Source organism: Centruroides sculpturatus, unplaced genomic scaffold (assembly GCF_000671375.1).
Source record: "Centruroides sculpturatus isolate CEXI.00-Female unplaced genomic scaffold, Cexi_2.0 scaffold178, whole genome shotgun sequence".
In the NCBI taxonomy this organism is placed as follows: Eukaryota; Metazoa; Arthropoda; class Arachnida; order Scorpiones; family Buthidae; genus Centruroides; species Centruroides sculpturatus.
The window spans coordinates 224440-236317 of NW_019384433.1; the positions used below are offsets into that span (position 1 = coordinate 224440).

General features: G+C 31.7%; 1 protein-coding gene across 2 annotated transcripts; it reads left to right on the forward strand.

The window, feature by feature from the left end:
* The first annotated feature begins 1507 nt into the window (after positions 1 to 1507).
* LOC111619792 (four and a half LIM domains protein 2-like) lies at positions 1508 to 3975 on the forward strand. 2 transcript variants are annotated; one of them, XM_023361606.1, is made up of 9 exons: positions 1508 to 1656; positions 1788 to 1873; positions 1940 to 2120; positions 2181 to 2414; positions 2495 to 2710; positions 2780 to 2980; positions 3046 to 3220; positions 3291 to 3647; positions 3717 to 3975. In XM_023361606.1, exons 1-9 carry the CDS (start codon positions 1630 to 1632, stop codon positions 3875 to 3877), a joined length of 1638 nt encoding a protein of 545 aa, XP_023217374.1. In that variant the 5' UTR covers positions 1508 to 1629; the 3' UTR covers positions 3878 to 3975. The 2 variants fall into 2 exon arrangements, with proteins under 2 accessions (XP_023217374.1, XP_023217375.1); XM_023361607.1 differs by having other exon boundaries at positions 3704 to 3889.
* Positions 3976 to 11878: the final 7903 nt, after the last annotated feature.

Here is an 11878-nt window from a genome sequence, read left to right on the forward strand (position 1 = left end):
AAGTAATCAGAATCATTGTCATTATTACTTTCCCGNCATCCAGACATTATCCAAAATACAGCATTGCCACCAACCAAGTTTTAGTAGAGCGTTTATTTTCCGCTCTTAAAATTATTAAAATATGATTTAAGAGCTTTAGTGAATGCTGACTTAATAGAAGTGATTTTTTTGTAAGGAGTAATTCAGTTTATAACAGAGATGAAAAGTAATAAATTAATCAACATGGCAAAATAAGCAACCTTTTTCTTTACCAGTCTAAATGTTATATTTCTTATTCTTGACTTAGTTTAATGTATTTTTACTATACACTTATACCCAATAAACTCGTGTATTATATACATTTTCATTAAACTAATTTGTTTGTGTACGAATGTATTTACTATTTTTATTCATACCAAATTTTTATTCATAATGCTTACCAAATACCATTGCCATCATCAAACAATTTATATATTCAGTAGATGTGTCAAATTTTAATGTTTAAATTAATTAGATTTTAAAGTCGTTTTATTTTATACTTTTTAAAAAGTAATCAGAATCATTGTCATTATTACTTTCCCGCCAGTTACACAGTATAGGCCTATAACAAAGGAAAACAATGACGACCAGTTAAAAAAAAGGACTTTCCCACATTTTTACTCTTTTGGACTCGGGAAGCCTTGAAACGGAGAGAAGTGCAAAAGCATTCGGTGTTTTTTTTCTGTACGCATGGATGTTAGAATGTGTGCCAACCGATTTAGTTCAACTATTTTGAAGCTTAATAACTCCTGTATATATAACTTCTCTTAATAATCCATCCGACTCCGGTTCAAAATCGTGCCTCCCATATAGTCTAATATTCGTACATACAGAAAAAAAACCTGAATCTTTTGCATATCTGGACGTTTCGAGATGTCCTGAGTCCAAAAATGCAAAAATTTTGGGTGGAATCATTTTTTGGCCGATCGCTACACTTTTTCTCTGTTATATATAACAGCCGGAAAAGTAAAAATTATCGCATACATATTTATATATTGACTATGTCATTACTTAGAGGAGTATTTTAGCTTTAGAATAAAAAAACGTAGAATAAATTCTACGTTCTATCTTTATTAGAACTATATTTATTGAAGCTTATATTCTGAGGTTACGTGATGACGTCAGAATTTTCGGACCTACTTTGTTAACAAGTCCGCCCCTGGTCGGAGTCGGAGTCGTGTAAAAATCTACCGACTCACACAGTCCTGCTAATTAACTACTTAAAAATATCTTTCATTAATTCAAAAATGGAAATAGTCTGTATAGGAAAAGACAAATATGAGTAAATAAGTACAGTACACTATGTGTAAATAAACAGATTACAATTAAAATAACTTGTGTTACAAGTTGTTACTTAAAAAATGATTAAACTACTGTTTTAAAATACATTGAACATTAATATATTTTAACATCTACTCTACACTTTAATGAGTTTTGAACTTTTTATTCTTTAGTGAGTCATTGATAGAAATGTTGGTGTAACAATTACAGTAATTAACAGACATTATATGCAATAATACCCTCCTAACAAAACAATTTAAACAAGAAACGATCTGAAAATTTCCTTTCGGCTTCCTTCAATATAAAAGTGAAATTTTTGTTGAAAAAAAAATGGACAGTGGGGATGACAGAACGTCGGTAGGCTTAATTTATTTAATTCCAATTTTGAAATTGTTTATATCAGTGATTTTCATATTAGAATTTGCGAGTTTTTTACTAATGATCTATGAATTTATATATAAGTTTTTGCTATTATTTTCTTTTCGAAGGATGATTTAATTCAAGAAATAGATGGGGAACAACGATGTTTAGAATACAAAAACAATTGCACGGGATTCAAACAACATGCATGGAGGTGTGCTATGATTACGTAATTATACAGATTATATCATGATTAATTAATTAATAACTTCTTTCACAGAATTGTTTGCGATAATTGTAAATGTGAACGCGAATGTCACGATATCCATCACAATGACTTTGTCAACGTCCGAGATAGAACAGGCCTGCAGAATCAACTACAATCGAACGAATCGTCGTTTAAACGAAATTCCACGGAAGAGAGATACGCCTGGATACCACCAAATTTATCTAGAGATAAAGTAAAAACTTATTAGCTATTATAATGAAATATGGTTTTATATCAGCTTGTGAATTTTTAGATCCAAGAATACTTCGTTCAGATCCCTTCTCAAAAAGTGCCTCTGCTCGGAACTCCCGGAGAAAAACATCGGGAGAAACAACTCATTATTCAATTACCCAAGCAAGATTTTTCTCCGCGTTATTGCAAATTTTTAGAAAAGGAATATCTACAGCACTATGCAGATTTCGTAAACGAACGACAGAGGACTGCATACGATATTGCCTATGTCAAAAACATTTCGGAGCAGACATCCGTGAGGATAAACATATTTACTTACATAATTTTTACTTTTCTACTATAGAAATTATTGATATTAATTAATAATATTTTAAGGAATGTTATCAATGCAGAGGAAATATGATCCCTGGAAATATAGCAGTTGTTGTTCCTAGATTAGGTGAGAGATATCCATTCCATCCGGCTTGTTTCGTTTGCTCTATTTGTAAAGAGTTGCTGGTGGATTTGAATTGCTGCATAAAGAATGAAAAGATATATTGCGAACGTCATTATGCTGAACAGATCCGATCCCGATGTGCAGCCTGCGACGAGGTTATCCGTCTTTCTAAGATTTATCATCAATCCATAATATCAAAATAATTTTATGCCATTAAATTTCAGTTAATCTTTACCGAAGAATACATTAGAGCCATGTCTAAAGATTGGCACACAACTCACTTCTGCTGCTGGAAATGTAACGATCTTCTGAGAGGACAACAATACTTATTGCGTGATGAGCATCCATATTGCGTTCTTTGCTACGAGATATTGTTCTCCAACACTTGTAACGAGTGTGGACGCTCCATAAGTGTAGACTCGATGGTACATTCGTCTCAGAACTTATCTTCACCCGAAAATTTATTACTAAGTCCACATTTTTCTTTCAGGATCTTTTCTACAAGAATAAACATTGGCACGATTCATGCTTTCTATGCAGCAAGTGCCGTGATTCACTGATATACAAACCTTTCGGTTTCAAAACTGATAAAGTTTATTGCGCAAGTTGTTACGATGCCGCTTTCGCTACTAAATGCGATGTATGTGGAGAAATATTTCGTACAGGTATAAAATATTGCTAATTTAGATCCATTAACAGTTTGCTATTATTAACATAATTTAATCGTTGTTATAGGTACTAAGAAGATAGAATATAACGGCAAACAATGGCACGAAAAATGTTTCTGTTGCATCGTCTGCACAAATTCAATTGGAACCAAAAGCTTCATTCACAAGGATAATGATATTTATTGCATCACATGCTACGAGCAGAAGTTTTTTACTCGTTGCATTAAATGTAACCAAGTAATAACTACGGATGGTGTCACATATGGCAACGAACCGTGGCATCGGGAATGTTTCTGTTGCCCAAATTGCCAAAGGTGTCTAAATGGAGAACTTTTTACTTCCAAATTCGAAAAGCCATACTGTGCCAAATGTTTCGGAGAATTATTTACCAAGATTTGCCACGCTTGCAACATACCTATTACGGGTTGGTTTCTCTAATTCGTGTTAGTAGATTAATAATTAAAATTATTGTAACTGAAGAGTTATCTTCTAGGCATTGGAGGAACACGCTTTGTATCTTTTGAAGATCGAAGTTGGCACACCGATTGTTTTCTGTGCGACATGTGTAAGAAATCGCTAGTTGGAATAGGATTCATCAGCGATGGATCCGACATCTTATGTCCAGAATGCACCAGAAAAAAGTTGTCCCTATGAATTAATTGGGTTAATTATACGACAAACAATTTAACAAAAGTTATACAAAAATAAAAAAAAAAAATCAGCTGAATGATATTTGGAAGAAATATTAGAAACGTAATGTTCTAAATTTGATTTACTTTGGTTTAACAAATTTATTTCATCTACTTTGGCTAACTGATAACAATTTTTTAATGTCCTTGCATAACAAATAAATTTTACTATAAATAAATTGTTTTTGTTTTGTTTCTTGTTAAAATTTTCAAATTCACTTTTGAGTAGCTACATATACGGTACTACAAAGAATCTTAAAAATTACAATTTACGTATATGAGTTCGGTTACAAATGCCGCGTGCTCACCAGTGAATAAAATGAGTTGAGTGGATAAAGCTCCTGGACATTGATCGTGGTTTCACACCTGGCATTGTGGAGTTTTCTGGATTATTTTTACATACATCTCTAATATCTAAATAGAAAATCCTCCCGGGATGCATTATTCTTGGCAGATTGCCCACGTATTGCATTGCCGCATTCCATCAAAACTAAACTAAAATAAATCTTTTCCTCGTGGGCATTAAGAGGTCCTTTCTACTGTTACACATCAGGGCCTTATGAGTTTACGGGGCCACCGGATAGCGAAGGAAGAAGCCCAACATATGCAGGACTAATCGCCCATAAAATTTTCCTACGATATTTCGACCGCCTGGATCGATCTAGGGTCCTCCAGAGCGGTTAGTTTTCGCTTTAATCGCTTCGGCCATCCGGCCGGCGAGTCTGTACGGTACATTTATAATGTGTTCTTTTACAGTTTATGATTACTTCTAGGATTATTTAGCTTTAATTGGGTCATTTATATTTTTTATGCAAACTATCAAAAACATAAACAAATGTTTGCATGGTTTTTGATGCTACCAGTATTTGTTAATCTTAAGGATTTGGCGGATGGCCGAGGCGGTTAAGCATCAGCGTATCGCTCTAGGTATCCAGATCGAATCCGGGAGTTCGAAAATCTCCAAGAATTTTTAATGGACTGTCCAAACATTTCGGGCTTCATTCTACACCACTGATCGGTATGAAAAAGGCCATGTTAGTACCGACAGGGCGGAGAGTGAAAAAAAAATTAAATTTATTTCAAGATTGGGGCATAATTTGAATACAGTACTGGCTATATAGATCACTTGGTTTTGAGGTAATGAGATGTCTTAGTCTCAATTTTGAGCTGTCGTTATTTCGGTAAATGAGGAAAGAAATCCAATATGGTTCGTATGTCTACAAATTCTGCGTTTATTCTTATCACATCTAGCTTTTGCCACTGTTTTCTGTTCTGTAATTGGTTAGTAAGTTTATGACGTCAAGCAGTTATAAGTAGGGTCTTGTCACGTGCATGGTGGGCATGCGAAAATAATTGGTGGTCTGTATTTGAACCATATTAATATTATTCCCATTTGAATTTTGTGTATAAATGATCTTATTTACAATGTATAAAATATTTATTTTGATAATCACTGAAAAAGAGTTTAGGACGAATAAAACAAATTTGTTATGTCCTTCAAATTTGATGTTCACGCGAGGTCAAGGATCACTCAGAAGACAATTTTAATTCACAGATCATTTATTTATACACATTTCTAATCGGAGCTTTTTCCGATCTATCCACGGTAAAGGTAAAATCTATGACAAAGTTTACACTGTTTTTTCCTGTTTTCCCTCAGTATCTCAATCAACATAACAGAGGATCTTTCTTAGCAAGTCCTTTATGGGTTTGGCCAGGTCCACAATGGGGACCTGGACGAACCCATAAAGAGCAGTGAGTGACGAGACCTGGAGACGTATCCGGACCACCCCTCGAATAATTTCTGGGTTCCTGACCCGCCCGATGTCGATCCCGGACCCCACAGCGAAAGGCTGCCATCTTAACCTCTCTGGGTCACCCGCGATTGAATGCAAACGGGTCGAAAAACTTCAGGAATTTTTCGGAGATTGTCCTTTCGGATTCGGATATGTCGGATCCCGTTCCTCACCACCGGCCGCTCCAATGTGGGTCGATTCGATTTCTGTCGTAAAATTCCTACAAAAGTAATATAGCTTTTAAAATATGCTCGAAAATTTAATACCTCGATCATTATATTTAATTTTAGTAGAATGTAGAAGCATGGAGCTTCCATTCGCAAGAGAATAAGCAGTGGCGCGTTATCCTATGGGCAAAAAGGGCAGTTGCCTAAGGCCGTCACCAATAGAGACCCTCAAACCAATAAGAAGTATTTCCCACAGAAAATTCTCTCGAAGAAAAATGTCTAAAGTCAACACTGCACATGGAGCCTCATAATTCAAATTGGCCTGAGCCCGATGAAAGTATAAAGCGCTGTTGGGAATAAGTGCCTTGCTTGCTGTTGTTTGTTAAGTTATGGCAACGCAACACTTGGGCGATCTGCCTAGGAGGATGCCTTCCGGAAGGTCTTTTTAAGGGAAACTGGCTCTTATTTAGGCGTTACAGACGTGAAGAAAACCCGGAAAACTCCACGTGGCCAGCCTGTCTGAGCGAGCCACGAGCCCACGACCGAACTTCCAGTGTTCAGGGTACGAAGACCGCTTGGCCACTAGTGGGCTGCCTTACTTGCTTGTTGCTAAAGCAGGAGAAAAGGTATCTTAGGACCTCAGAATGAAAAGAGTTTTAAAAAACCAAATAAAAATAACCATGAAACTGATGAAGCTCCAGATTCAATTTAAACTCAGTTTTTCCTCGGAATCTAGTTAATGTATTATGATGCGGCCGTCTAGTCGCTTTTGAGGTTTATATATATTTTTAATATATATATGCATTTTTTGTTTTACTTATTTTATAAAATGATATATAGAATTAAATTTTAAAAAATTCATTAAATTTAGCTCAAAACGATCAAATAAAATTGGCAATATACAGTTTATTTATATAATTTTTTTAAATTACTTTTCTATATGACCAGAAGATTCCACCATTTAAATTGGATTGTTTTCTTAATTAGCCATGTTTTTATTTATATTTAAAATTTTGTATTAATTAATTATTTATTAAGAATATATAAAATTGTTTTTTCATTTGAATGAATAATTAATTTGAATAGATTCATCCAATTTATTTTCTCTTGACGGCGATGAAAAGAATGGTGAAACCATTCTGTTTGATTAAAAATGCTCATAGTTGAAAATAAACCTTTAAACGTTTAAAATTTTAATAATTTACGATTAATTTCTGCTGCCGAACCGATAAAAATCATAACACGACCCGATCCAACCAAAAATTTGATAAATTGAATTTTCTGAAAAACCGACGTAACCATTTACTATTCTAAAGATCCTTTTCGAAACAAATTAAATAGTAAATTATATTTAATATGTTTCATAAGGTTACTAAAAATCATAAACAATTATTTCGTCTCATCTCCCGAGAAATTCCGAAAAAAAAATAAAATATTATTATGAATAAAAAATGGCAATTTTCGATTTTTCCATAATCCTGTTACCACCTGGCAACAGTGATGTAACGAATTAGCAGTTTGACAATGGGAAGCGGTCAGCGCCATCTAATGTCGGAAGTAAGAATGACAAATTGGAGGAATCGTGGAGTTTTTACATCTTTTGTTGGTTCGGGTAGAAACATGTTCAAGTTATAGGAATTAGTAAAAAAAAAAAAGGAAAGATCAACCATCGCTTGTGTCAAACGCGTGGCAAAGGTATCGATAAAGGAAAAATCTCGCTTGAAATGACCTAAAGTAGAGACGAAGAGAGAAACTAAATGCAGCTGCTGTCTAGAAGAATGGATTGTTTTGTTGATTTGCGCTTGTAAATGCTAAAAGAACGGTTTTCAATTATGATTAATTTCATTTCTAATGGAATCGTTTAGTTAAATTGGTTACGAGAGAATTCGAGTTTGTGTTGGAATAATAATAATTATAATAATAATGTTCGATTGGGAGGAAGGCGATCGTTTTTCCTTCGAAGACAGCGATCGCTTCGAAGAAGATTCACTTTGCTCATGGATAAGTGAACCCGAAAGTCTCTGCAACAATTGGAGAGGTTGGAAAAGACAGAACGGAAACAATAACGTTTCTGGAAGCTATCATGCCGCTTTTATTAAAAACAAAGGTGAGTTTCATCTCTGTTAACGGATATAATTGCTTGCGACCATAACATTACATTCAATAATTGTTCTATTTCTTAATTTAATTATCTATTATCGCATTAATTGTTAATTTCGTTAACGTTTAATGTAACCAATTTCAATTGTGATAAATTTAATTCTTTGAATATAATGTTCTTGTTTTTTTTTTTAAACAGTTTCCATCTGTTTAATAATTTTTTTTGTTTTTCTAATGTATTAAATTATCAATGGTTTGATTGTTTGGTAAGTGCTAAGTGTGTCTCTTTAAAATATATTTTTAGTTGCCATCGAACAATAAAGAGGATGGTGTGTGTTTTTTTCTTATTTTTAATATTGTGAAATTTTAATAAAAACTGTACCCGTAGCAAATCTGTGCATCTCTGCGATGTTTAAATCAAATTTGTAAACTTTCCTTTTGTCGTAGTAATTTGGTAAAATTTAACTGTTGTTAATGGTAAGAGTGCCATTGAACCGAATTGCATTACTTACTTCAAAATACAGAAATTTATTCAAATAAAACTCAGATTTAAAATATTGATGGTAAATTTTACTCTGTGTGTTTAATATAATTGTGTTACAGAGTTTTATTTAAATTAGAATAAAGTATTTGTTTTTTTACTAGCTAAAAAAATCTGAGAATATAATTCTCAATTTTGTAATAGTTTGTTTCATACAAGTGAGATGGCAGAACTCTAGGCAACTGGGTTTTCTAAGTTTTTACACCAAATGAATGCAGAATGTCTATTAAAGCAAAGTTATTTTTATTAGTTTATAGTAAAACATAATTTGCACAGTGGTTTTGTATTTTGTAATGAAATGTTTCAGTATTTGCATATTTATAATTTCATATTTGATACATTTATACTTATGTAAAAACATCAAAGTTTACATTTATAATCAAGATGAAATGACAATTCTTATGGAATAAAAACAATAGTGTCTGTGTAATATGTGGCAATGCATTGTGCAAACTGTAATATGATTAAAATATTTTGTTACGAAACCAACAACATGAAACAACTAAAGTTATGATTTAACAGGATATAGTATGAAACTGATGCTATAAACTTATGTCATATTCTGGAATTCATTGTCTAGAATATAAAATTTGAAATAAAAGAATATTTAAATAATAAACATTTCTAATATGTTAACTTATAAATGCATGCTTGGTTCTAAACATGTTAAGAAAATAATTGGTTAAAAATTAAAATTTTTTGTTTATAATAATTTTCATATCCATTGAAAGGATTTGATTGAAAATTAAATTTCTGAGAAAAAATTAAAAATTGATTATTTATTTATTGTATTTTACTTTGAGATTTATATCTTTTTCTAAAGATTCACAACACTGAAAAATTCCAATGTTTAAATTTTGAATGCATTATGAAACTTATATAATTTAAGATAAATGGAAAATTAAAAAAGGAATTGTCTAAAAAAAAAGATATATTAAAGAATATTGACCAGAGAAAAACCAACTCATCAATAAATAGCATTATATAAGTTACTGATAAAATAGTATTTTGGGATTAAAGATATTCAGCTATTTTCTAATGAATATGCTTTTTATGATATTAAAAAAATTCTAGTACAAGTTCATCATCATAGGAAATTGCTCTTAAAGACTTATTTGTAAAGAATGTTTATTATGCTTCTAGAAATGAAAATAAAAATATAGCCACAGAATGGAACGACTTATTTTGTAAGGAACAGCTTTTTTTTATCCCCTACAGACTGGAAAAAATACAAAAAATCTTTTGCCAGTTTAGTTTTATTTAGAATCTACAGATTCTTTTGCTGTAAGAAGACATTTTCTTCAGTAGATACTTTTTATTATGTAGCATTTTATGAAAATTTACTGTTAATTTTCAATGAAGATAGATTGATGGATTGAAAAATATATATTTACTAATATAATAGTCAGAAAATAAGAATTTGAATTTTCTTGGAATTGCATTTTGTTTTTCCTAAAATAATCATTAGTTTGATTTAATGGGCATACACATATTAAAAGTAGTGAAATATTAACTATTTATTGCTATTTTACATTATACTAAATAATTATTTAGAGTATAAAAATTAAATTTCACTTCTGTATCCCTTCAGTAAAAGGTATTCATATCCAGTTCTTTAATGAAGTTTTTTCTGTTTTTGCTAATTGTAATTAGTTAAAAATACATTTATTTAATAATTAAGCAGTTATATTTAACAATTTTACATCTATTAATATTTATTTGACAAAGTTATTTAATTGTATATTGAATGATTACATTAATAATTTTCATAATATTGGGTTTGAAAAGTAATTTAATTTTTTACCACCAGAGGGATTAGTTGTATTTTTACCCATCAATTTCATTCTAAATTGTATTGTCATTATATATTATGATAGCTGACATTTCAAGGCTTATTTGTAAAAAGTTTTGTTTGATTCTGCACAATTTTTTTTTTTTTGGTGTCCCATCAAATATGAAAAATCAAAAGCAGCAATTTTGGTATATTTTGCTTTTTTATTACCAAAAAGGTAAAAATGCTGTTCAAGCAAGAAAAAAATTGTATGACATGTATGGAGATGTGTTGACAGAACGACAATGCCAAAACTGGTTTGCAAAATTTCCATATTGAAGATGCACCATGTTCCGGAAGGCCAGTTGATGCTGATGAAGACAAAATAAACGTATTGATTAAAGCAAATTTGCTGAATAACAACATAAGAAATCACTAAGAGATTAAGTTTATCAAATTCAATCTTTTATGATCACTTGAAATGACTTAGTTTCATTTCAAAGCTCGATGTATGGGTTCCATATGTTCTTAAAGAAAGAGATTTGCTTTGTTGCATTGACATCTGTGATTTGCTTCTCAAATGTCAAGAAAATGATCCATTTTTGAAGCAAATCATAACTGGTGATGAGAAATGGATTGTTTATAACAATGTCGAACAAAGGTGATCATGGAGTAGAAGAGATGAGTCAGCTCAAAGCACTTCAAAAGCCAATATTTATAAAAAAAAAAGTGATGCTCTCTGTTTGGTGGGATTTTAAGGGAATTTTTTTTTTTTTTTAGCTTCTACCAGCCAATTCCACTATTGATTCAGAAGTATACTGCTGTCAACTGAACAAATTGAGTTAAACCATCAAACAGAAAAGACCAGAATTAATCAACAGAAAAGATGTGTTTCACCATGATAATGTCAGACCTCACATGAGTTTGGTAACTCATCAGAAGCTGTTACATCTTTGATGTGATGTGCTATCACACCCACCTTATTTGCCAGATCTGGCACTGTCGGATTATTACTTGTTCTGGTCTTTACAAAATTTTTTAAATGGTAAAACATTTACTTCAAATGAAGCTATCAAAAATCACTTGGATCAGTTTTTTGTAAGCATAGATCAGAACTTTTATTAGTGTGGAATCATGCTACTACCAGAAAGATGGCAAAAGGTATTGGACCAAAGTGGTCAATACATAATTTAATAAAATATGATTTTAGGCAATATNATTTCTTTTTATGAAAAAAAATGAAATTACTTTCCAAACAACTTAATATAATAATTTAATGTAGTCAATACAGAAATGGATCCAGTATACATAATAAATAAATAATACAGAAATGGCTTAGCTTGAGATTTGAATGTCTTTGACACATTGGATGATAATGTCTAGATCAGTGGTTCACAATTAGTTTTTTCTGCGTACCACTTCAAGAAAGAGCTCAAATTTGCGTACCCTTTATAGCAGAAATTCATATTAACCCATACTAATATTATAAATTCAGAGATAATTCTGTCTTATGTCTGTTATCTTTTCACATCTAAATCACTGAACAGGTTTTAATAAAATTTGGCACAGAGATAGCTTACATGTTGGAGAT